General features: G+C 46.9%; 1 protein-coding gene across 2 annotated transcripts in view; it reads left to right on the forward strand.

Moving 5' to 3' along the window:
• Positions 1-26,246, forward strand: part of LOXHD1 (lipoxygenase homology PLAT domains 1) — a 149,374-nt gene that overhangs the window by 46,162 nt on the left and 76,966 nt on the right. For both annotated transcript variants that reach the window (XM_073897971.1, XM_025886803.2), the window contains exons 7-14: positions 1,750-1,873; positions 4,153-4,403; positions 7,715-7,850; positions 8,422-8,582; positions 9,587-9,673; positions 10,108-10,243; positions 20,611-20,765; positions 22,395-22,555. In XM_073897971.1, coding sequence (XP_073754072.1) covers positions 1,750-1,873; positions 4,153-4,403; positions 7,715-7,850; positions 8,422-8,582; positions 9,587-9,673; positions 10,108-10,243; positions 20,611-20,765; positions 22,395-22,555 — 1,211 coding nt within the window. The remainder of the gene's footprint in view (positions 1-1,749; positions 1,874-4,152; positions 4,404-7,714; positions 7,851-8,421; positions 8,583-9,586; positions 9,674-10,107; positions 10,244-20,610; positions 20,766-22,394; positions 22,556-26,246) is intronic.

Consider the following 26,246-nt stretch of genomic DNA (forward strand, 5'->3'; position numbering starts at 1 on the left):
CAGAGAATTGTTTACACAGTTTAATATGCATCTGGAAAATTTCTAGAACTGTCCATGGACTTTCATACTTTCTGTACCAGTACTTAAGCTTTTATCTTCTCTCTCGGCCTTTCTTTGTATTTAGTATTTTTGGAACATCTAGTTTTTAGCGTCTTGGTTGTTATTCAAAAATTTATTTTTCAAATATCGTCTCTTTGTGATTCAGCTAGTTTTGTCCTGGAGGGGTATTGAATGGTACACATTTTATTTTTCAGATTAGCTAAACTTCTCAGGTCAGGAATTCCCATCAGACACTAGGCCAGTGGAAGGCCCTTTACTGATGGACTCCATGGGCTGTGAGGGTGGTGCTCTGGCTCTTGAAACCATGGCTGGCGCGCTCGTCTGTGAACATTTAAAGACAGAGATGGTGAATCTGTGCATCTAGGTTTGTTAGTAGACTTGAGAGCCTGTCTGATAAACCAAGTCCTATCTTCCTTCACTTTGCTCTTCCGACTCGGTGAGCATCAGAGTAAGGGGGGGGTTAGGAGGCAGGTTGAAGCCTCAGACTTTTGTCATTGACTCCTCGGTCTCCCCCTAACACGGAGATGAAAGCCACAGAGAAATGTGCAGATAGGAGGGTTGGGAGAGGCTGGACTTCGGTGGCAGAAGACGCTCTGGGCTGGGCCACAGTGGTGTCCAGGCACTCAGCTTGAGAAGTACAGACAACCAAATCAGCAGGCTCTGAAGGGTGACTCACACCAACCAAACTCACAAGGGACTGACTTATAAACCGAAGCCGGAACACTGATTTATCTGAGGAGAGAAGCCTGGTGTGGCTTCCAGTTACTGGCGTAGGCCACTGGCTCCCCCCCTAGTGAGTGGTGTCCTCCGGAAGACTGTTCTTAGCCCAGAAGGTTCCTATACGAACATGGGATTAGAACAAGGTGGGATGCCTTCAGGCAGCCCATGTGTGCCCTGTTGACACACTGCAGACACTTGGATATTAAGAAATGAGTCTTTCATTGAGATCAGAGTCCCTTCTCTCGGGCAGTCTTGGGAACACCTGGACAGACATGTCCACTTTCCAGCTTACCCTGTGTGTCCGCGGATGCTTCTGTCTGCACAGTGCTAGGAGTGGAGGGCATGTTCTAGTTATTGACCAGTCTGCTTATCTTAGAGTAGGTTTTCAGCTGGGGTCCTGGGACATTTGGGAGAGCCCCTCGGCTTCTCCGTAAACCCTGAAAGACCCCCTTATCTCAGTCTCTCCAACCTGGCTCACATGTGAGTGCCCTGCGGGAAGCTTCATGAATGGCCGATTCCGTTATCCTCCCTGTCAGTGACTGATGTTTTCGGACCTGATCACCAGATCCCAGGATTCTGTGTGCCTGATCTGGGGCTCATAGTTCTCCTTGTGTGGACTCTGCTCCTCACCAAGAAGTTTGGGGTCCCACCCTTCAGCAGGTGGGGAAGATGATGCTCTTGTTGTGGTCCGCAAATCCAGGCTTCACACCCAGGTCTCACAGGGCACATCCTGCCAAATTTCCTGCATTGAGTTTTTTAAATGACCTGTAATGGAAGAGGGAAGAGTGGTTCAGTCATCCCCATGTGCCTCTCAGTGCTCTGCACCAGGTGTGTCCTTGTAAGAAGCTTAGTGCGCCACCAGGAAGGTGAGGGTGTATTCTCAGAGTGCACTCGAGTGGTGGAGGGATTCGATCACCAGGTGAGCCCTCCATGACACTGGTCATTCCCTCCCTCTCTTCTCCTTCCCAGATTATCATTGAAGATATTGGGAACAAAAGGAAATATGACTTCCCCCTTAACCGCTGGCTGGCCCTGGACGAAGATGATGGCAAAATCCAAAGGGATATCTTAGTGGGCGGAGCTGAGACCACAGGTAGAACTGAAGAAGGGGGAAGTCGGATTGGCTGATATTTCACTTTGCCCAAGGCTCCGTGTTCTCATCTGTGGGCCTGGAGGCCTGTGATCAAGTGGGAGCCAGCCACTCCTCCTGCTCTTGAAAGTGTTCTGTCCCTTTGGGCTGGAGCCTGGGGCTCTGCTGATACCAGAGGAGGTGGGGAGATGCCCCTGGGCAGATACTAACTTCCCAGGGCAAAAGAAGTTTTCCGCTGCATGAAGCCGGAGTGTGAACTCCTATTCCATGTGGACGTTTATGAGAATATGGATTTGCTCTTAACTCCTCCTGCTATTGAGTGCTTACTATACGCCGGGCCCTCTGCCAGGCACCTGACCCATTTCAGCTCCTTTAATCCCCACAGTGACCCTGTAACATAGGAACTGTTAACGCTCCCATTTCACAGATGAGCAAACTGAGTCACATAGATGTTAAGAGACCTGTCCAAGGTCATATAGCTGGTAAGTGACAGATCTAGGATTTGATCTGCCACCTAAATCTCTACCCTGTGTGAATTCCACAGAAAACCTGCAACTCCCAGCATGAGAGTTCATGGATGTTCGAGAAAATCAGTGTTGTCAATGTGCACATCTGAGAAGGTGCTCTGCTGCATAGCCTCCTGTTGCTCGGCACTGCATAGAGAATACATCCAAGTTCTGGGGCACAGTATGCAAATTGCTCTACAGTTTAGCTCCAGCTCTTGGCAGCATCTTTCAACATCTTACCTCCCCACTTCCACCTCCCCACCCACCCCCCTCCACCTCATCCATACACCTGACCCTCTTTCCTGAACCTACGCCCCGCCTCATCCACCTGTCTTCTGCTCAGCTGCCCCCCCCACCTCAGCCATGCCTTCCCCTCCCCTCACTGCTGGTCTTACTCTTTCTCTCTCTTTATCTTTAGAACATCGTTCTCCTCAGCCTGTGATGCCATTTCTCTTCTTTGTGCTACCCGCCACTCCCTCTGAGCCCTGCCTTCCTCCTGTGGATAGAGCACTCTCCCTTCCTTTGCCATACGTAGACCATGACTGCTCTCAGTTAGGAAATCCAGTGTTCCTCTGCTCCAGCACCCTTCAACCTCACACGTCATTTGTAACTGAAGTTTGCAAAGTATTTACTTAAAAACAGATACCAGAGTGGGTCTGCTACGACCCCTCTCACCATGTGACTCTTACTTGCCCCAGTGGTAGAGGAGCAGGAGAAATGGCCGGCGAGGGCTGAGCATTGCTGGTAGCCTGGGCTGTGGACGTATGTCCCAGGTCCGTGTGTTTTGGAGAAGTAGAGCTGGAGAGCCCCTCTTTGAGGGCAGTGGCCACTTTTTCCCATCTTCATGGTCTCCCTGAGGCCTTGCATGTAGTAAGCGCTCAATCAGCATTTGTTGAACAAAGGAAGGTGTAAGTGTATAAATGAAAAAGGCATCCACGGAGCCGCATGTGCTATAGCTCCAAAGAAAATTTGGGATTTTCATCTCCCTGGGCCCTGGGGTGGAGGGTGGGGCTGGGGGTGGGGTGGAGGGGTGTGTGCGAGCTCGGGAGAACTGACAGGGACTAAAGGGCCATTGCCTTCGACTCCAGGACAAAATGAGGGGAGGCCAGACCTTAGCAGAGTTTCGATGTTTGCCTTCAGCGTATTCTCTTTCTCAGTCCCATCTCAGAGCTTAATCGCCGTTTGCTGGCTCTTGCCCAGAACTTCATGTCCTCATGAAGTTGCCTCCTGACTGATCAAACCCCAGTTTGATGGCCCAACCACAATGTTCTCTCCTTCCCTCACCCTACCACGTCAGGCAGCGAAGGAGGACATTAGTGCCCTCTCTTAAAAGTTGTCTTTTTAAGTTATGAGCAAAAGAGCAAGTGAAATGAATCAGATAGCCTTGAATATAAATCTCCATTAATGGAGTTGACGGTTATAATTAAATCAGACATAACAGAATTCATCCGGCAGCTATTAATAATAGGCACGTGGTAATTAACGTTAATAACAAGTACTATTCTTAGCCAACTCAAATTCTGCCTTCTCTTTGTTAGTTTTTGTAATCAGGGCTGGCAGCTTCTTATAGTAATACCTGCAGTTTATTCCGAAACTCAGATAACATGGAGCGGAGAGCGGTACTGGATGTCATCTTGGGGAGGAGGAAAGGGGGGAAATGAGGATGTATGGAGGAGGGAGGGTCTAGGGAGGCTGGAGCCGGGGAGAGGAGAGTGTGGGTGGGACTTTGTAACCAGCTGGCACTAACTTTCTCCTCCCCTGTGGCTTCTACACCAGCTATCTCGTATGTGGTCACCGTCTTCACTGGGGATGTCCGGGGGGCCGGGACCAAATCCAAAATCTACCTGGTCATGTATGGGGCCAGAGGGAATAAGAACAGTGGGAAAATCTTCCTGGAAGGTGGTGTGTTTGACCGTGGCCGCACAGACATCTTCCACATCGAGCTGGCTGTCCTCCTCAGTCCTCTGAGTCGGGTCTCCATCGGGCACAGCAATGTGGGCGTCAATAGAGGCTGGTACTGCGAGAAGGTAAGGGATGCCCTCCCGGGGTGGAGGGGCCCTTTCCTGATTCAGCCCCTCTTCTTTAACTTGGAAAGAGAAATGCTGACCTGCTTCCTGCTTCCTACTTCCTTTGGACCAATGACAGAGCACATGGGCAGGCCCTTTCATTGGGCAGTTGGGTTGGTAACGTGCCCATCCATCTTGTTCTGCTTTTGGTCAGGAATGAGGGCTGTTCTGTGCATGCATCCAAGGGCCAAATGCAAGTGCTAGCTGGTAGTTATAAACTGTCCTGATTCTTGGTGTTGTTTCACTTCAGCTTATAAATCTCTCGGTCAACAAGTATTTGGGGGGGCTCCTGGGTGGCTCAGTTAAGCATCTGCCTTTGGCTCAGGTCATGATCCTGGGGTCCTGGGATCGAGCCCCACATGGGGCTCCCCCTGCTCATCAGGGAGTCTACTTCTCCCTCTCTCTCTCTGCCCCACCCCCCCACTTGTTCGCACTCTCTCTCTCTCTCTCTCTCTTATTCTTTTTCCTCAGGAATGTGTTAATATTCATGACCTTTAACCTTTCCATGGAAGTTTTAGAATTTTCTTGCTAAGTTCCCTGAAGAACTGTGTTGAATAGAATTCAATTGGATCTATAGATCCATTTGGAAGCATTGACGTCTTTATTAGATATTTTTTGTATCTATGAACATTGTATACCTCTTAAAATTTAGGTCTCCTTTAATGTTTTTCAATATAGTTTTATATTTTTCTTGATAAAGGTCTTACATGTCTTTGTTAGATATATTCATAGAGCCCTTACAATTTTTGTTGCTATTATAAATGATATCTGTTTAAACTTATATTTTTAAACTACTTGTTGCTGATGTAGAAATAGAAGTACTTTTGTACATTGAGTTTACAAACAGCCATCTTACTAAACTCTAATTAATTCTGATGATTTGTCTATAGATTTTTGGGGAATTTTCTTTATGGAAAGTCATATTGTCTGTGAATGATGACAGTTTGGTTTCTTTCTTTCCAAAGCTTATATTTAATTTATATTTTATTTGACCACATGAGCAGTACAATGCTGAACAGAGGGTTAATAGTAGACATCTTTGTTTTGTTGTTGATTTTAAAGGAACTATTTCTAATGTTCTATTTAGTTAATTATGATTGTTGGGGGGTTTTGGTAGACAGTCTTAGATTAAGGAAATACTCTTCTATTTTGTATTGTTCAAAGTTTTTATTATGAACTGTTGAATTTTATCTAATGCTTTTTCTGCACTTAGTGCAATAGTCATAAGGCTTTTCTCTTTTATTAATTTGGTGAATCATATGACTGCATTTTCTTTTTTTTTTCCCTGAACATTTTATTTATTGAGAGAGAGAGTGCAGAGAGAGAGAGAGCAATCAGGAGCAGGGGGGGAGGGGCAGAGGGAGAGGGAGAAGCAGGCTCCCCACCGAGCAGGGAGCCTGTTGTGGGGCTCAATCCCAGGACCCTGGGATCAGATCCCAAGCTGAAGGCAGACGCTTAACTGACTGAGCCACCCAGGCGCCCCGATATGACTGTATTTTCTAATGGCAAACCGACTGTGAATTTCTTCAAGACAAACTTGGTCATAATGGATTTTAATTTTATGTGTTTCTGGAATTGGTTTGCTAAGATTTTATATAAAATTTTTGTGTATATGTTCATGAGGGGCATGGCCCTTAATTTTCCTTTCTCATCTAGTCCTTGACACGTTTGATCCTGGCATGAAATGAGAATTATTCTCTTTCCTAAAACAGGGTATATAAAATTGCAATGATCTATTCCCCAAAATTCCCCAAATGGTTCCAGTCTCTTGCAAAATTATTTGGGATTTTTTGTGTGTGAAATTAATGATTTTAACAAATTGTTGTTTCTGTTTTGCTGGTTATAGAATTATTCAGGCATTCTATTTCTTCTTGAATCTAGTTTTTTTAAAGATTTATTTATTTTTATTATGTTCATTTAGCCAACATATAATATTTATTTTAGAGAGAGAGAGAGAGAGAGTGTGTGTGTGTGTGTGTGTGTGCGCGCGCCCAAGTGGAGGAGGTGTATGGGTTGGTCCACTTCTGAATACATGGTCGCATAGCATAAAAGATGGAGTGCAATAATGGGTCCCAGTGGACCTCAGCCATAATAGGAATCCTGAAATTCTTGCTGATGGGTATAAAAGGCCCTGCACTGATAATTATAAGTCAGGAGCATTTATGCTTCTGGTATTGCCACCAACTGACTGCAAACTTGGGCACTTCATTCCCTTTTCTGGACCTCTGCTTTCCCATATGATGAATGCATGTGAGGGTAGACTATATTAATTGCTAATACATTTGTGTCACAGGACCAACGTGTTTGACGAGGCTGCCACCTGAGGCTCTGAGCCATCATTTATCTTGAGGGAAGAGAGTTTCTCTGGGAGGCTGAGGGGGTACAGACTTCCCTCCCCCGATCTTTTATCTCCCTTCCCCTTGGTGTTTATAAGTTAAGGTTTCATATAGCTACCATGGTCAGAGAGTAAGTATTAGTTGAATTCTGAGAGATATCTGGGTATATCTAAGGGTCATAATTCAATCCAAAGAAATTACAGTCAATGGCAGTAACCATGAAAAACTGACAACAAACAAACACAGTTAAGACAGTGGCTAGTCAAAATGCTTGATCGGTGGTAGGGTCAAATTAGTTTTCAAGTTAAAAAGAAGGTAAATCTGAGAATCTAGCAGTGTGAATAGTCAATTCTTGGCTGATAGAAAATTTTGTAATGTCACAAGAACATTCCTTTGGCCATAGCTAATGTGAGTGACCTAGGCTGGTCACACTTCTGAGTTCTAAACCCATGAGTTCAGAATGTGAGTAGAGGAGGGAAAGTGTGAGAAAGAAGGTTGAATGAGGCACAAGCCCAGAAGAGGGTAGTTTGTTTTTGTATTATATTCCAGATATTCATTGCCTTTTATGTGATTGACCTTTTTCCTACAAGACAAATATAGGGAATTAATTTAGTATTCTAGTTCATTTGGTTTGGACTGAGATTTTATGTGCATGGAGAAATATGGTGTTCAAAGAAGGTGTTTTGTGTAGGGGGAAGAATTTGAGATTTGGGCTGGTAAATTGGAAGATGGATAATACCTACTCGGGAAGACTCCTTGGGGGAGGTATTTCTTGATCTAAGATTTAATGAGACTGGCAACAGGAAGAAAAGTGCCATTCCTTGAGAATCCTCATGTAGACCATCCTTAACATGAAGAGGCTGTCAGACATTGTAAGGAGGTCCCAACCAGGGGACCTGCTGCAGGAGACTCATGATCTGCCCCCCCCCGCCACAGGTGGTGATTCTGTGCCCCTTCACGGGCATCCAACAGACCTTCCCTTGCAGCAACTGGCTGGATGAGAAGAAGGTAGATGGGCTGATCGAGAGGCAGCTCTACGAGATGGTGTCTCTCAGGAAGAAGAGGCTGAAAAGTAGGTGAAGAGGGCCCAGAGGCTGGTGGCTTCCCAGACAGGGCCAGCAGAAGCCAGGATGTCAGACCCCTGGGCAAGAGCTCCGCTGTGTAGGGGTCCACTTTTGCTTCTCATTTCTCCTCTAGAGAGGAAGAGAATGGGCTCCGCAGGAAGCTCAGTTCTCCAAGGTAAAGGCCCCATAGAGTTACATACCCAGCACCATGGATAGTACCCCCGTGACCCCCAAATTGAATAAGCTGCTGTGATGGGCTAGATGTTAAACTGAATGGTTCAACACAGTGCACTTTGAATATACATAGGGTGCAGGGAGTCAGCTCTTTTTCCTCTTTAAAACATACTAATAGGCTTTTGTCATTAAAAGGATCATTGAGGTACCCTCTTTCAAATAGCAAGGAATCCTTGGGTCCCTAATATTGGCACCTGTTATAGTGGGTTTCTGAGAGTGGGCCACACCTGTGCATGATCTGCACTTTAGTCCTGAACACCTTTGATTTGCTTCTCTTCCCCACTGGTAACATAAAAATTCTTTATTCCTGAAGTCTTTATGGGACAACTTGACCTGTCTCTGCAGAATTCCCTTGGTCCCTGTGGGTCTGGACAACCGACTTGAAGAAAGCTGGTACCAACTCTCCCATCTTCATCCAGATTTATGGACAGAAGGGGCGGACGGACGAGATTCTCCTGAATCCCAACAATAAGTGGTTCAAACCAGGCGTAATCGAGAAATTTAGGGTAGGAGGGAAGTGTATTACGGTGGGAGGGAGGAGGAAGGAGGAAGGGATATAAAAGGTATTTGTCATGAGGATGGTTTTCTAAGCCAGATTTTGAATCAAGTTTGAAGACAAAAAGGTGCTACCAGAACTTCAGGCCCCTGCAAAGGGTGTCAGAGTGACCTATTGACTGAATGGGGTCCACTTTGCATCTGGCCCTTCGCCTGAATCAGACACTCCAGAACCAAGCCTGGGGGAAAGAAGCAGGTATAGCATGTTCTTGAAGAGCCTTGAAACTTGGGGAATCATTGTAGAACAGAGATCCTGAACACATTAACGTCAAACCGTCTGATGTGGACTGAATTAGAGAGTGAGGAGCAAATTGAAGGGAAAGTATAAATGGTAGAATATCTTAAAAGAAACTTAGCTTTAAATTTCTGATGCGTATATAACTAGAGCAAGGCTTGTTTTGCCAACAGAAGTGTGCTCTGACCTTTAGGTGAGAATGATTTGTAATTTTCAGCTGTCTTCCCAGAGCACCCTACTGGTGCTTCTGTTATACACTCAGTTCATTGCTCTTCATGTATTTGTCTTCCCGGCTAGACTGCGAGCCCCTAGGGAAAGGGCATGACTGCTGTATTGATCTTTTAGTCTGTTTTAGTGTCCAGTGGAGTCCTGGGGCTGTGGGCCTGTGCTAATTTGCAGGATTGCCATATGGGTTTTGTTACTGGGAGTTTATTGCTTGGAAGATTTTCTTTATTCAGGATCCTACTGTGGGTCAGTTATTTTTGCTCGATTTCGCCAGGCCAGACTGAACCCGGGCCCTACACGGCTGTCTTGCCCTCACGTGCCCCTGGTTGCAAGGGCGTGAGAGGACACAGTCTACGAGGGTGGCTTGAAACAAAGCCATCCTCACTGCTGAAGACACGGCCCAGAGCGGGTGCCCTCCTGGCAAGGGGTCAGCTGTGAGGTTAAACACGTTTCATTTGATTATGTCCACCCAAACCTTGTCAATTCTCCCCGTAGATTGAGCTCCCGGATCTTGGCAGGTTTTACAAGATTCGGGTGTGGCATGACAGAAGGAGCCCTGGTTCCGGATGGCATTTAGAAAGGGTGAGGTGTGCCATCCCGGGGCTTGGGAGGTGCTCGGGAGAGGAACCCGAATGGTCCCTTTCTAATGACCCTGTCACCTAAGTTTGCCTTTATTTCTCTTGGGAGTGGGGGTGAGTAAGCGTGGGTCTCAGAGTGAGACCCGAATTTGGACATAGGGCACGGGGACGTCCTGATGGGGAGAGGACCTCCAAAGTCGACTGAGAAAATGCTTAGGTGTTAGGAGACTTGCATTCTTCCCTAGTCACCTGGCTGCTAAGGAAGCATGGGTCTCCAGGGAGCAAGAGGGGTAGATGTTAATCTGGAACTCCACCTTCCACAAGAGTCGTCTCTACGGGATGGCCTTGGCCTCCCTTTGTTGAGAAAGCAGAATGGCGACCCCAGGGTCTGGTCTATCGCGGGTACGACCTCTTGCTCACCCCAGGACTTCATTCCAGATGACCCTGGTAAACACTCTGACCAAGGACAAGTACAACTTCAACTGCAGTCGTTGGCTGGATGCCAACGAGGATGACAATGAAATCGTGAGAGAAATGACCGCTGAGGGCCCGACAGTGCGGAGGATAATGGGCAGTGAGTACTGACCAGTTCTCCATCCCGGGGGAGGCAGGGATGGCTTCTCTAAGGCATGATGCCAGAGCTCTGTGGTGGTGGGCGTGGGGGAGGGAGGCGACATTTAAGGGTCTTCAGGTGGCTGAGGGGATGAGAAGAATCTGCACGGAGCAATGCTTCTCCATAGCCTGCCTGACATTAAAGAAACCTTCTCTTCAAATTATGCATGAGATGCTCCCCAAAAGGAAGATACATCTGGAAGCCATGATTGGCTTCCCGGGATGAGTCCTCTGTTTCTGTTTAAGGCTCTTAGGAGAGGAACTAAGCTTTTAATCTGGGGTCCAGTTTCCACATTCACAGGGGTAAAGGGAGATCATTTTGCCTCTAGATGATAGTAGCAGAAGACACAGAGGCACAGCATGTGTTCTGCCCTATTCCCTTGGCAGACATCACTAAGCGATCAGAGCTTTCTCTCCCACTGAGTCTGAAATGAATTTCAAAGCTCCCAATACAGCACTCCAAGCAGAGATTAGCAATTGAACAGAATTGGCACTTAAGATGATTAACCTATTTGCTATCACTGTGGCAGTCCTTAATTTTTAAATCGTAGAGTAATACTGCAAAATTACAAAGAGTTAAGAATATATCGAAAACAACGTCACTCATAGTTCCCAGTAGCTCTTCTAAATATTTGGATAGTGTCACTTCTCAGACATTTGTACATCCAGTAGAAGCTCTGTATATATTTGTTGAAATGATTTAAATAGAAGTAACTACTCAAAAACATAGAAACTCCACATGGCAAATATCTATTAAGGGATCACCCCGTCTATTAGGCTAATTAGGCAATGCTGGCATTTAGCACAATCTATCATCTACTTTATGCTTCTTCTTCATTTGTAATTAAAAATGTGACCATAGAATATTTGGGTTTGAAGGCCTTTAAAATAGCCTAATGCAATTCAGGAAAATGAGGAGTTCTTGTCCTGATTATATATATATATGTTGAAGACAGAGTCAGGCCTAGAACAAGGTCTCCCGCCTCCTGGGTCAGGGGCTGTATTCTGTCTTTTCGCATTCAGTGCTATTTTCTGAGACAACAAGGCAACCATCTCCCTGGGAACATGGTAGGTAACAGGATTCTGCCCCAAATTGGGACTTGATATAATAATGTAGCCTAGTGAGGCAGAAACACACCTGCTCTTGTCAGATCTGTCCCCTTTGTGTGCTGGAATGGAGCCTGCAAATGCGAACCAGTGGGGAGGGGGTCTTGGGACCTAACGGCTTCCTCGATCTTTCTAACCAGCTCTCATGACTTCAGCTCCTCACTTCCTGTTTCTGAAGTTACCTGGTGCTTTCATTCCTGAGCCTTTTTGCTGGTTGCCTCTCAAATTTCACAAGTGATAGCTCTGGTCAGTTCTGGTGAGTCAGGGATCCTCAAACTTCCATGTGTGTTATCACCCAGAGAACTTGTTGCCACAGAGTGTGCAGCCCCACCCACAGGGTTTCTGACTCAGGAAGTCCGGGGTGAGACCCAGGAATTTGTCTCACAGATTTCTAGGTGATGCTGCTGCTGAGGAACCGCTGCACTAAGGTATTAATCGCTTTTCCAGGGGCTGTCAGGCTCCCCAAATCTTGTTGCTGTTATCTCTACTTGTCCTTTTTTTTGTCTGGTTAAGTCCTGAAAATACCTGTTATATATTGTCATTTTAGTGAGGTTTTTCCAGAAAGAAACCTACCGTTTTTACTTAGAAATACCCAAGATGTTCTTTACCTCCACGTCCTCTTTACCTCGACTGAAGCCTGGCTACCTCGTCCCTCCAAACCTGTTTTCCCTCCTCACGGACTGTGGAGCCAGGGGGAGGGGCTTTGCCCGACTTCCTCTGCACTCTCAGATGTGGGGCTCACACCATCTCACGATGTCGCCTCCGCCCCACATCAATCCCATCTTCTGGTGTCCTCTGGTTACTTTTTTCTTTCACTGAAGGTGGTGTAATATGTCTCTCGGTCATTCTCCAGACCCCCAGCTCCTGCCATTGTTCTAGGGCAGTATTATTAGTCTGCTCGGGCTCCCATAACAAAATACCACAGACCAGGGGCTTAAACAGCAGGAATTAATTTTCCCACAATTCTGGAGGCTAGAAGCCCAAGACGGGTCAGCACGGTTGGGTTCTTTTGAGGCCTCTATCCTTGGCTTGTAGATGGCCGCCTTCTTGCTGTGTCCTGACAGGGTCTTCCCTCTGTGTGTGCTCTTGTCAGTGTCCTCACCCTTTCTTATGTCATGTTGGATTAGGGCTCACCCGTAGGATCTCATTTTAGCTTAATCACCTCTTTAAAAGCCCTACCTCCCTATTGTCGCATTCTGAGATGCTGTGGGTTAGGACTTTTTTTTTTTTTTTTTAAGATTTTATTTATTTATTTGACAGAGAGATAGAGAGCACAAGTAGGCAGAGCGGCAGGCAGAGGGAGCGGGAGAAGCAGGCTCCCCGCTGAGCAGGGAGCCCGATGTGGGGCTCGATCCCAGGACCCTGGGATACGACCTGAGCAGAAGGCAGCCGCTTAACGACTGAGCCACCCAGGCGCCCTGGGTTAGGACTTAAACTGAATGGAGGGGCAGGGGGGGGACACAATTTGGCCACACCCCAGAGATGTTGATTAGATTCTTTGAGGGCTGTACCTGATAACCTGCATTTTTATCAAGCATACCACGTAATTTTTTTGCACATCAAAACTTCAGAGTCTCTGTCCTGCTCCTCTCAATGTGCATGTGGAAAATCACCTTGCCCATATCCTGGCCCTCATCCACTCTGATGATCGCTGCCTCCCACCCCCCTTACTCCCCACCCCAGTACCTCCCTCGGGATCATCCCATGAAACTCCTCTGAGCAACACGCCCCACCTCTGGCTCAGGCTCCTACCTCCCAGCCCGCTCATGACCTTGGTGACACTCCAGCCCGCTCATGACCTTGGTGACACTCCACCCCATCCTGGAACTCCTTCTAGCTCCTTCTTCACAGCATTTCTCCTGGCCTGTCTCATGGATGTATGGAGGATGGATTTAGGGGCAAACCTATAAGAAGTCATCAAGCAGGGAGAAGAAGAGATACTGGAAGTGGGCAAGAATTGGCTAGACTAGAGAGAGGATAAATTCAAGAGCCATTTTGAAGTTGGCTGTGGCAGGACTCGGTGAAAGAATGCCGTGGAGACACAGTGGCGAGATGAACTTTCTGCCCAGGACATTGGGAGAACCTGCAGATGAGGTGCCATTTGAGCTAGGTCTTGTCTGAGTAGGGATTTGACAGACAAGGAGAGATGGTTGTAGAAGGGGTAGGGAGGAAGAGCGTGTCTATAGGTTACACGTGTAAATGTGCGTGTAACATTTTAAACAGTGTACAAGATGTGGGCTTGTCATAGCTGTTGGTTTTTGCCTTCTGTAATACTATTAAAGAACCATTTTAATGGGGAAAAAAAGTCTCTAGTGAACAGGATTGGATCGAAGGGCTGTCTGTCCTGGCTCTAATGGCAGTTTGATGTCTTCTGGGGGGTCCTTGGCAGTGCTTTCAAGCCCATGTCAACTTGGATTCTATCTCCCAGATGCTTTATCTGGCCCACATAAATTTCTTTTGAAATTTGAAGGTCCTCATTCACCTCTACAGGAACTTGGATCTCCTTTTGTGGTCTGGATGCTTCTTTGTAACAGTAAATAGAGCTAATGGCAAGTCCCACTTCCCCAGTTGGTACCAGGGTATAGTGAATAATGTGCAGGGCTATCTGGCAGTCCCTTAAGTGGAAAGTGTTAGACTCACATAAAATAAGAACCAATTCAAAACCATTCTTGGGGCACCTGGGTGGCTCAGTTGGTGAAGCGTCTGGCTCTTTGTTTCTGCTCAAGTCATGATCTTGGGGGCCTGGAATTGAGCCCCATGTCAGACTCTGTGCTCAGCACAGAGTCTGCTTATCTCTCTCCCTCCCCTCTGCTCTTCCACCCCCCCCCACCCCGCACATGCATGCACCCTTTCTCTCTCTCTCAAATAAATAGATAAAAATAAATTAAAAAAAAAACAGTTCTCTAACTTTGAATTATGTTGCTCTGGGTTTACTTAAAAAACAAGGGCCAGTCAAAGAAGCAATTAATGCCATGTCTGACATCAAGAGCCTTTGAGGAGTGACCTCACTGACTAACACGGACCGGGGACACAGACTAGATACGCACGGCTTGTGATATATGTCTACCCTGCCCTTCCTCAGGAATTCTGTGGGATGGTAGAAGCCATGTGATCTGCATTCTCCCCTGCGTGTGCAGCAGAAGTGATTACACACCACTGATGAGTGGGCAGGAGACCACTGGACTCAACTGCTGAAAAGAGGAGCTTCTTGTTAATCAGGCTGAGCTGTAATTTTTAAATTAAAGTACAAGAGGCTCTGGTACTTACCCATCTGTTTGAAGTCTTTCACTGCTGATGGCTAACAATACAATTATTTTTAATTGTCTGTAGACTTCCTGCCAGGAAGGAGTTTGGGGCCTCAATGGCTGGTGGGCTGGGAGGAGCCCCTGGAGAAGATCAGGAGTCCTGAGAACTTCCAGCCAAATGAACCTTAACGCTCCTGAGCAAACAGGACTGGAATTTCCAGGCAAAGGGATTGCTACATTCCCTCATCAGTTTGCTTCTGGGAATTGCCTGATAGTTACAGCTGAAAGAGCAGAACTGTCCTTTGTCAGGATTAAGAATAAGCTCTTTTGAATGGAGATGTTTTATTAATTTCATTTTCAGAATGTTTATTGCAAAAGAATAGAAATACAATGATTCAGGTATATTGATCTTATACTCTACAACTTTGCTGAACTCATGTATTAGTTCAGATAGTTTTCAGTGGAATCCTAATGATTTTCTGTGTATAAGATCATGTCATCCATGCACAGAGATAGTTTTACTTCTTCCTTTCCAATCTGGATGCCTAACTGCTTTGGCGAAAACCTCCAATACCATGTTGAAAACAAATGGTGAGAGCAGATACCCTTGTCTTGTTTCTGATCTTAAGGGAAGCATCCAGTCTGTCACCATTAATTATGTGTTGGCTGTAGGTATTTCATAGATGACTTTATGGGTTGATGAAGTTCCCTTTTATTCCTAGTTTGTTGATGGTTTTCGTATCATGAAAGAGTGTTAGATTTTGTCATATGTGTTTTCTGAACCTATTGAAATAATCATATTTGTTTTTATTCTCTTGATATGATACATAACATTAACTGATTTTCAAAACTTGTATCCTTAGGATAAATTCTACTTTGTCAAGGTGTATAATTCTTTATGTTGCTGGATTTGATTTACTAGTATTTTGTTGAGGATTTTTGCATCCATATTCATAAAAGAGATAGATATGTAATTTTCTTTTCTTGTGATATCTCTGTCTGGTTTGGTATTAGAGTAATGCTGACCCCATAAAATGAGTTGGAAATATTCCCCCCTATGCTTTGGAAGAATTTGGGAAGAATTGGTATTAATTCTTCTTTGAATGCTTGGTAGAATTCAGCAGTGAAGACATTGAGGACTGAGCTTTCCTTTGTGAGTAGGTTTTTTTTTTTTTTTTTTTACTGATTTAATCTTTACACTTGTTATAAGTCTATTCAGTTATAGTCAGTTCTGGTGGCCATTCTTTTACTTTCAACCTATTTATGTCTTTGAATCTACAGTGTATCTCTGTATACGGCGGATAGTTAGATTCATTATCAATTTTGCCACTCTCTGTGTAATAGTGTGACTTTTTTTGGTGTTTGACTGCTAACAGCTTTCAAGCTACACTACCCCTCCCACTTTCTGCCTGACATCTGGGCAATTTGATAAGACTGGATGCTTCCTCTCTTAGCACTGGTGGGAAAGTTCAAGCCATGCAAGTCCTGACCCCCCACAAGGGAACTCTTATCTCCTAATCACCATAAAATCCCAAGCTAGTCACTCCTCCCTGCTGCCTCAAGCCATATTTGTACCTTCTTGGAAACCTACCATACTCTCCCAGGAACTCCTCATTATGTGAATGATACATCTTATTTATATTCACTCTTGGTACATGTATGGCATCATCAGCCTTGATATCTGAGCAAATACGGGGTGAAAGGACCACCCTGTCTCTGCGGGATGACCACACACTCTGCCTTTTGATTGAGATATTTAGTTCATTTATAGTTAATGTAATTATTGATACGGCAGGATTTATGCCTGCCATTTTGCTATTTGTTTTTTATGTCTCATATTTTTTTTCTGTCCCTCTATTTTTATATTACCACTTTCCTTTGTGTTAAATATTTCCTAGAATACCATTTTTCTTGTTTCTTTTAATATATATATTTTTGTTAGTTTTTAATGGTTGACCAGAGAATTACAATTAATATCTTAACTTGTAACAATCTAGTTCAGATTAATATCAACTTAATCTCAGTAATATACAAAAACTTTGTTCCTATAATATAGGTTTATTCTCTTCCCCCTCCTTTGTGCTATGCTGTCATACAAATTACATCTGTATACATTATAAAGTCACCAGTGTTTTATATTTATTGCTTTATGCAGTTGTCTTTTATATAAAATATGAGAAGAAAATAATTACAAACAAAAATTATACCATACTGTCTATATATTTACTATGTTATTACTTTAACTGGTGCTCTTATTCCTTTGGGTGAATTCAAGTTGCTGTCTAATGTCTAATGTGAAAGATTCCCTTTAAATTTTCTTGTAGGGTGGGGTTCCTGGGTGGCTCAGTTGGTTAAGCATCTGCCTTCAGCTTAGGTCATGATCTTGGGGTCTTAGGATCAAGCCCTGCGGAGAGCCTCCTTCTCCCTCAGCCCCTCCCCCCACTCGAGTTCTCCCTCACATAAATAAATAAATAAATAAATAAATAAATAAATAAATAAATAAACTTTTTCTTATAGGGCAGGTCTATTAGTAATGAATTTTTTCATTTTTTGTTTATCTGAGAATATCTTAATATCTCCTTAATTTTTAAAAATCGACTTTATTTTTTAGAGCAGTTTTAGGTTCACAGCAAAATTGGGAGGTAGGTATAGAGATTTATCATATACTCCCTTCCCCCACACATGCATGCCCTCTCCATTATCATCATCCCCTACCAGAGTGATACATTTGTTATAATTAATGAACCTACACTGATACATCCTTAGCACCCTGAGTTCATGGTTTACTTGCGGAGCACTCTTGGTATTGTACATTCTGTGGGTTTGGACAAATTTATAATGACATGTATCCACCATTATGGTATTAGAAGAGTAACTTCACTGCCCTAAAAAATCCTCTGTGCTCTGCCTATTTATCTTTCCCTCCTCCCCTACCCAAACCCTGGCAACCATTGATCATTTTACTGGCCCCATAGTTTTGCCTTTCCCACCCTAACATTTTTCAACTTCATCAAGACCTATAATCCACTGATTTTATTATCACTTTCTTCTTATACTCAGTTTTCTCAAACCAAACCTGGCTCAGATTGCCTGGGCCACCATTACAGTCTACCTCTAAACATGCCCATACCTTTTCTGCCCTTATATCTCTCTATCATCCTTGCTTGGATAAACCCTATCCTAGGTAAAGCCAACAAATGACCTATTTAGTTATTGTGGACTTGCTGTAGGAAAACATGCAGCCCTGTAGACTGGTCTCATTTTAAATTCATGACTGAGTATATCTCAATTTGTACTCACGGCTGTCCTACAACCGATCACTGCCTTTGTGGCCACACCTCTGCCCTCCCTCCAGTCTCTATAGTTGTAGTTTCTGGAATCCTAGAAAAGCTAGTCCTCTATTTATGCTCTGGTCATTCTTCTTTTTCCTCTCCAAAGAACTTCACTAGTTCTTCTCTCCTGCATTATCATTTTCTTTTTCTCTACAGGATCATTCCCATTTAGTATAACAATGTAGTATCTCACATCTTAAACATTTTAAAATAAAACTTCTCTAAACTTATACCCCACTCCAGCTATTATTTCTCTTTTGTATTCCTCTTCACAACAGACTAATTGAAGGAATTACATCCAGGCATCCAAGTACTATATCTACTTTCTCACCTCCTATTCTGTACTCAGACTCTTGCTATAGGGCTTCTTTCCCTCCCCCATAATTTCACTAAGACTACTCTTGTCCTTGATACCAGTGCTTTCCATGTAGCTAAACCAAAGGCCACTCTCTGTCCTCTGTGGCATTTGCTACAGACGATCATTCCTCCCTTCTCTTGGCTTCAGAGACATGTCCAGCAGTGCCTTTTCCCCTTGCTTCACTGGCTGCTTCTCATCTGAGTTGCTACCTTCTCCTGGGCTTGATCCCTAATGTTTGTGTCCCTCTATAATCCTCTCTGTGGAGGACCTCATCTGGTCCCAAAGCTTTCAACAGAATCCATGTGCCAGTGATGACCAAAGTCATGTCAATAGTTCTGACTCTCCAGACACATATTCAACTGCCATCTCGGCCTCTCTTTATGAACTTCTAATAGACAGCACACATTTATAATGAACAAACAGAACCATTGATTTCTATATCCAAACCCATCCTTCCCTCAGGCATCCCTACTTCTTACTGGAAATACTATCTACCTGGTTACCCAAGCCAAAACCTAGGAGTCATCCATGATTCCTCTTTCTCTCAATTACTTATCCGATCCATCACCAAGGACTGTTGGTTCTACCTCAAAAATATATCTCTAATCTCCTGGCTTCTCTCCATCTCCACCGCACCCCCAGTCCTAGACACCTTCCTGTCTTTTCTAGACAACTGTAATTATTCTCCTAACTGGCCTCTCTGATTCACTCCTTCTTCCCCTACAGTCAGTTCTCCACATGGCAGCCAGAGTGCTCTTTAAAACATAAATCAGATCAAGGGGAGGGGGGTGGGGGGATGGGTTAGCCTAGTGAATAGTATTAAAGAGGGCACATTCTGCGTGGAGCACTGGGTGTTATGCACGAACAATGAATCATGGAACACTACATCAAAAACTAATGATGTCATGTATGGTGATTAACATAACAATAAAAAATTATTAAAAAACCCCATAAATCAGATCAGGTTACTTCTTGCTTAAAGCCCTCCAGTGGCTTCCCATTGTATTAAAAAAAACAACCAACCAAAGGAAGTCACACTTCTTACCTTGGCCTGTCACATACACGCTGCCCCCCCACCATGCTGGCCTTGGTCCACTTCAGGACTTCATCTAATCCTCCTTCACCCAAGCCATACTGGCCTTCTCTCTGCTCCTGGAATATTCGCTGCTCATCCCTACGCTGGGTCTTCCCGCACTTACTCGCACCCTCTTCTCTCAGACTTTCCGGTGGCTGGCTCCTTATCAGTGGCATTTTACCAGACGTCAACTTCTTGCTGCAAGCTTTTCTGCCTCTCTGAATCCTTTTTACTCCCTCACCATATTCCCTGCCTCCACTTCCATCCCATTCTGGGGAACCCCTCTCCTATGTAATCTCTGTTGCAGACATAGCTCAGAAATTTTCCTGTTCATAATTTGTTATGATTTTACTGTCCGTCTCTCCTCTCCAGCCATCTATTCTCACCTCTGATGGAAGCTCCATGGGGGCACGGGTCTGTCTGTCTTGCTCACTGCTGAATCCCGGTCCTATAATGGTGCCTAGCACCTACTGGGCTTCAGTCAGTACATATAGGGAAAATGAATGAGTGAGTGAGTGAATGAATGAATGAATGAATTTCACTTTCTAGCTTATTCGAAGTGAGAAGGAAGGCTCTGATGTGCAGGCATGCAGGTCTACCTCCTCCAAGGTACATTTTCAATAGGGAAAGAAGCTGCTGCCCCTCCCACAGTGGGAGGGGCATTTTGTGCCTTTCCATTCTGAAGCAAAGGGGGGCTCAGTTCTGGCTCACAAAAAAAAGCTATCTTACTTGAGAACACAGGACACATGAGTTGGAGAACAACCCGAGGCAAAAGAGTCTGCTGGGCTGGATGGAATCAAGGGTCAAAATGTTTGAGTCAGACCTGTGGTCCCCAAACACTGCCAACCCCCTCGGAGTGTCCTGGGGGAGCATATAAACAAAGCAGTTTTAGGGATCCTACCTCTGGAAACTAAAATTAGAGAAGTCTCGGTGGGACACGGGAATCTGCATTCTTACAAGAATTTCCCAGGGGATTCTGATGCTTGACTAGGCCTGGGAACCTCTGGTTTGTCTGGGAAGACGGACCTGCAGGTGAGCTGACCTTTGACTGGGTGGGATGGGGTTTGCATAGCCAGGGAGGCCGCAAGGGCAGCCCAGGCGAGACCTGGGCGGGGGGCGGGGAGCAGCGCTTAGAGGCAGGAGCAGCAGGACCAGTGCTAGGATTGGGGGGGGCGGGGCCGGTGAGCCTGTGTCCCTTTCTCTCCCTGACAGTGGCCCGGTACCGGGTGACCGTGTGCACCGGAGAACTCGAAGGCGCAGGAACCGATGCCAATGTCTACCTCTGCCTTTATGGCGACGTGGGGGACACAGGCGAGCGGCTGCTGTACAACTGCAGGAATAACACCGACCTGTTTGAGAAGGGCAGTGTGAGTACAGCCATGCCCCGTCCCTACCCACCCCCACGCCCTGGCCCCAGGTCCCCTTCCCCTGTTCTTCCCTGCTCTGCTGAAGCTGATATGGGTGCCCCGGCCATCAGAGAGGCGTACTTAGGGGAACAGCGAACTAACATGCATGACACCCTCTAGGCTCCTGGGACGATCCAGCTGGGACCTGGTGGGTCATGGTCCCCTCCCCACCCATAAGCTTTGAGAAGGGGGCAGAACAGGAAGACATTTGGGGGTAGGAGCGGCACCAGGCAGGGAGGGATGCTGGGCACCTTGGCTTGAGGACTGGAGGACCCAGGCTAGTAGAAAGCTGGGAACTTGGCCTTCTCCGCTAGACGTGACACTGGGGGCATTTTCTCCATTTCCTTTTTGAAGGAGAAACCAAGAAAGACACTAAATACGGGACTGGAAGAGCTGGGTTCTGCCCCTAGCCTCTTCACAGATGTGCTGGGTGCTCCCCTTCATTTCCCCACCTGTCAAATGGGTTTCCTGGGGAGGCTGTGTGGGGCAATGGGGAAACTGTCAGGCAGATCTGGGGGCAAACCCAGTGTGGGGCCAGTTGGTCCATTCTCCCAGCCTCAGTTTCCCCACATCTAAAATGGGGAAGAGATGCCCACCTGTGGCCAGCCGATGTGAAGATTAAGGATGCAGATGTACCGCCTGGCCTACATCACAGAGTAGGTGCTCAGTAGAGTTGTTGTTGCAATCAAATGAGGCCCAAGGCGCTTACCAGGTGAAGCGGATTTGCGGACTGACCTACCACAAGCCTTGGCTCTCTCCCCACCTCTGCTGCCCCATCCTCGGCGAGGGCAGGGCGAGCCTTGGAAATCGAGTGGAGGCCTCTCTCTGAGGCCACTCCAGGCTGGCCCAGTCCTTGGGGTCCCAGACACAAGAAGGCTATGGTGGTAAAAATAATCTGAGTGTTGTGGGTGGACCGAGGTTCATTTGGGGAGGGACAGAGGGGGCAACTTCACATAGATTTATAGGTTTCCTCTCTCCCTCCCACCCACACTCACCCTTTCCTACTCTTCTACCTCTTCTGACTCCTTTGTCCATCAATCCCACCTTTATGTTCCTGTTCCTGGAGGCTCCCAGGTGTGCTCATGTAGGCTTAGCAACTCTCCAGCCCCTACTGCACTTCTGCTGCCCCACTGGCAGGCAAAACTGTGCAATTAGCGAGACCACTGGTCCCCCCTCCCAGGTCAGTCCTAGCCATGCCTCAAGAGGGGTATCCTTCGGTAGCAGGAGCCCGAGTTGTTTAGCCAAGGAATGAATTGATGATATATGGTTAGTGCCTGGTAACAGCTTATCATGTTCCTCCTCCTGGGACATCTGCCTTTTAGAAGGAGATCGTAGGGAATGGCCATTGTTTAACCAGAAAATAAAGCCCTCCCTTGTTGGAAACTTGACATAGGATGACTTCCCAGTGGGAGCAGTTGGAGGAGGGGTTAGACCTGTTCTTTCTAGGTATCCCCCAACCCACCTGTGAAAGATCAGTAGCCCAACCCATCAGCCCCGGCTCTTCTGATTTCTGGGCCTGTGTCTCCCCTTGGTGTTTGGGTCCCCAAGGGAGCCACCGTCCAAGTGACCTTGCGGTCTTCCTCTCTGAAGGCCGACGAGTTCACCATTGAGTCGGTCACCATGCGGAAGGTGAGGCGGGTGAGGATCAGGCATGACGGCAAAGGCGGGGGAAGCGGCTGGTTCCTGGAGCGGGTGCTGGTGAGAGAAGAGGGGCAGCCCGAGAGCGACAACGTGGAGTTCCCGTGTCTCAGGTGCGTGGTCCTGCTGCTCTCTGTGTTCTCCAGCTTCGGCCCCGGGCCCTGGCTTTGGGGAGACTCAGCCCTGCCTGCTACCACAGACCAGGGAGCACAGTCGTGGCTTAAGGATGGAACCAGGGCAGGAAGAGGTGGCCCCTGCTGCTGGTGCTTAGACTCATGTCCCCACCGCACCTGCAGGTGATGAGCCACTGGTGTCTGGTGTCCCAGGGCACCGCTGGGGTGTCTATTTAAGTACCAGAGTGTTGTTACTTTTTAAAGATACAGTATGACAATTTCAGAATTTAACGGAGTTCCCTCAGATTATTAGTTACCCACTGAATTCAACTTTTGAGTCAAAGGTGTTTTTTTTTTTTTTTCCAATTTGAATGGGCCTTCAACCACATCTGTCCCTGTGAATGTCTTCTCAAGATACCTTACTTTGTTTTCATTCCCTTTCCCCAGCTTGCTAGTGAGGTAAAGTTTCGTTTCTCTTTCTTCTTAAACATTTGGGTTTCTTTCATAACCAGTTTGGGGTACCATTGACTCTAGAAGTTACTGACAGAGGTTTTTAGAACAAGGAGCAATATCAATTTTTTTTTTTTTTTTGCACCGTCAAGCTGGCCATTCACATTCACCTGTGGCAACATCTGGGAAGTGCACGCAGTCTGCTTAGGTTGGGGCTCTGCGAAGGACTCAGCCTGCACCCATCAACAAGGTGCTGCATGTCCAAGCTCCCTTCATTAGGGCTGGCCCAGGCTTCCTGAGGGTGGCTGTGCTAAAGACAGTCTTCCTTGGAGTGGGTGGGGGCAAGCTGCCCAACAGCCCCGCGGTGAATATGTTCCTTTTTCTCTAACCATGCACACAAATGCACTCGTGTGCATTCATGTTCACTCAGACGTATTTGCTACAGCCGAATTGCTTACCACCCCCACAAGTCCAGGAGGAGTAGTTTCCCAGCCATGGAAGGCCACTGGGACAATAATTATGAAACATTTTTGTCCATCACAAAGGTCTCTACAGTCTTCAAAGTCTAGCCACTGTTAGTATTATAAGGGATTATATCAAAAAGATAAATAATGACTCCGGTAGCTCTAAGTAAGTGGCACTAATGGACAGAAAGAGGCTCAGAGTAAAGGCTGAGAAGGCTGAGGAAGGCTTCTAGAAACAGGTAGAACTAGATCTGGGCCAGGAATGATCGGGGGGGGGGTCGATGGTGAGAAGGGAGGGTGGGTCATCCAGGTTGGAGAAGTGGCATGAGGCACAGGACCGAGGAGGAGGCTCATGCTGAGGCTGGTAGGGGGCTGCCTGGCACGTGAGGATGAAAGATGAGGTGGGAGAGTTCTGGTCTCTCTCCAGGTCCATCACTGATTCATTTCTCCCCCCCTCCCCCCCCGCACTGGGCCGGGAGGCTGCCCAGCTGGGATGCCAGGTGGAGCAGCTTTATCCCCATCCACTCGAAAGAGATTTTTTTTTTTTTTTATCAGAGAGAGAGAGGCAGAGGCAGGCAGAGGGAGAAGCAGGCTCCTTGCTCAGCAAGGAGCCCGATGTGGGATTCGATCCCAGGATGCTGGGATCATGACCTAAGCCAAAGGCAGACGCTTAACCGACTGAGCCACCCAGGCGTCCCTCGAAAGAGATTTATTAAGCACTTACTATGCACTTGCTCCCCGACCTCATGAAGTGTATAGCCGAAAGGGGAACTAAGCAATAAGCAAGGAACTAAACAGAGAAAGCCATACTTACGAACTCTGAGGTACAGGATGAAGGAAACACACGATGGCGCAGAGCCAGTGGGAGCGGCCACACTGAGGTGGGCTGGTTAGAGATGGAGGAGGTGGGTAAGTTCTGTCTGCAGAGGGGGCAGTTGGGCTGACTTCCTAAGGGATAGAAAGGAAAGTGCTGGGGAAAGAGCTTGAGGGTTCTAGAACTTAACTGAGACCAAAGCAGGTGGACAAAAGAGAAGGCCACCAGGTGAGGTCAGCGGTGGACAGAGGCTAGTGTCAGGCAGGGACAGGCAGCCACTATGTGGCTTTGGGCAAGGAACGTCCATCTGAGGAAGTTCCCTCTGGCTTCTGGGTGGAGGGCAGGCTATGGGGGATCCAGAGGAGAAACGGAGCCTGGTGGGAGGCTTTGCAGGGCCCGCGATGGCACGTATTAGTTTGCTAGGCTGCTGTGAGAGCACGCTACGGACTGAGTGTCTTAAACAACAGAATTACTGTCTCATAGTTCTGGAGGCCAGAAGTCCAAGTCCAAGGCGTCTGCAGGGCCGTGTTCCCTCTGAATGAGATCTGCCCCGTGCCTCTCGGCTTCTGGTGGTCACAGGCATTCTTGGCATGTAGATGGTCATCTTCTCCCTGGGTCTTCACATCATCTTCCCTCTGTACATGTCTGTCTCCGTGTTCACATTTCCCTTTTTTATGAGGACACCAGTCATTTGGGATTAAGGCCAACCCTAAGGACCTCATTTTAACTTGATTACCTCTGTAAGGACACTATTTCCAAAGAAGGTCACATTCTGAGGTACTGGGGCTTAAGGCTTTAATACATCATTTGTAGGGGACACATTTAAGTCCGTAACATGGCAGCTTGCCCTAGGTAGTGGCAGTGGAGGTAGGGGGAAGGGGCTACGCCAGAGACAGGTCCTGGAGATAGAGCTCATGGGATGTGCCCACAAGAGAGAGGGCAATTGGAGACCCAGGTCTCTGCCTTTGGTAGGTGGGCAGAAGTCATGCTCCCTTTGCTGAAGCCAGGAGCCTGGGGGGGAAGGCTTGAGGGTGGGGCTGGGCTGGACTCTAGAGGTTTAGCTGGGGCATATTAGGTTTGAGGGGCTTGTGAGTCGAGTAGGCAGAGTCAGGCCTTGAGAAATAGCTCCAGGATATGAGAGCGTAGCGATGGAATTTAAAGTCAGGGAAATGGATGGGATCCTTCAGGGAGAGTGTGGATGAAGAATTGTGAGGACCGAGCCCTGAGACGGGGTCAGTAGGAGGACAGGGAACCTGGAAAGGGGATGAGGAAAAAGTCGGTGTGTCCACACTGCCTGCATTGCTACATGCCTGGTGCAGGGCGAGTGTGGGACCAGGAGTCTAGCCACCCGCCTGCTGTGTGGCTTTGGGCAAATTTCTTAACTTCTCTGGTCTTCTGCGCCTTCCCGACCAGCATGTGTCCTACAAGTGATGGCGAGGGTGATATGGGGTTGCATTCTGAAAGGAGCCGAGTCTGCCCATGACAGAGGTGATGCCGATTGCAGGGCAGAAGGCGAGCCAAGGCCCCCAAACACCCTGGAGTCCTCCCTGCCCCCAGACACTTAAAGCGTTCATGCCTTTTTAAGAAAATGAATTCCTGTACCTTGCTGAGGCGTGTGGGGGTGGCATTTACCGACTGGGAACCCGGGAGGCCTTTGAAGCACCTGGAGGTAGAGCCTGCTCTCCCACGCTGCTGCTTTTTCACCTGAGCTGTGTGTTAACTGCCGGGGGGTGGAGGGGGGGCAGAACACATGGGCCTCTTTATCAAATTCTCTGCCAGGGTCAGGTGGTGTAAGCGTTTTCTCTGGCAGCTGTGTGTTGTGTGCACACGTGTGTGCATACTTACACATTTCTTGTGAGCTCAGGGAAAGAGCAATAAAATCACCAGCAGAGGGGCTCACCCATTTAGTAGCATCTCACGCTGAACCCGGGTCCAAATGTATGAAGCTGAAAGAAAATGACTA

The sequence above is a fragment of the Callorhinus ursinus genome, unplaced genomic scaffold (genome assembly GCF_003265705.2).
Source record: "Callorhinus ursinus isolate GAN/ISIS: 27379988/994484 unplaced genomic scaffold, GSC_fseal_2.0 scaffold11, whole genome shotgun sequence".
Taxonomy (NCBI): Eukaryota; Metazoa; Chordata; class Mammalia; order Carnivora; family Otariidae; genus Callorhinus; species Callorhinus ursinus.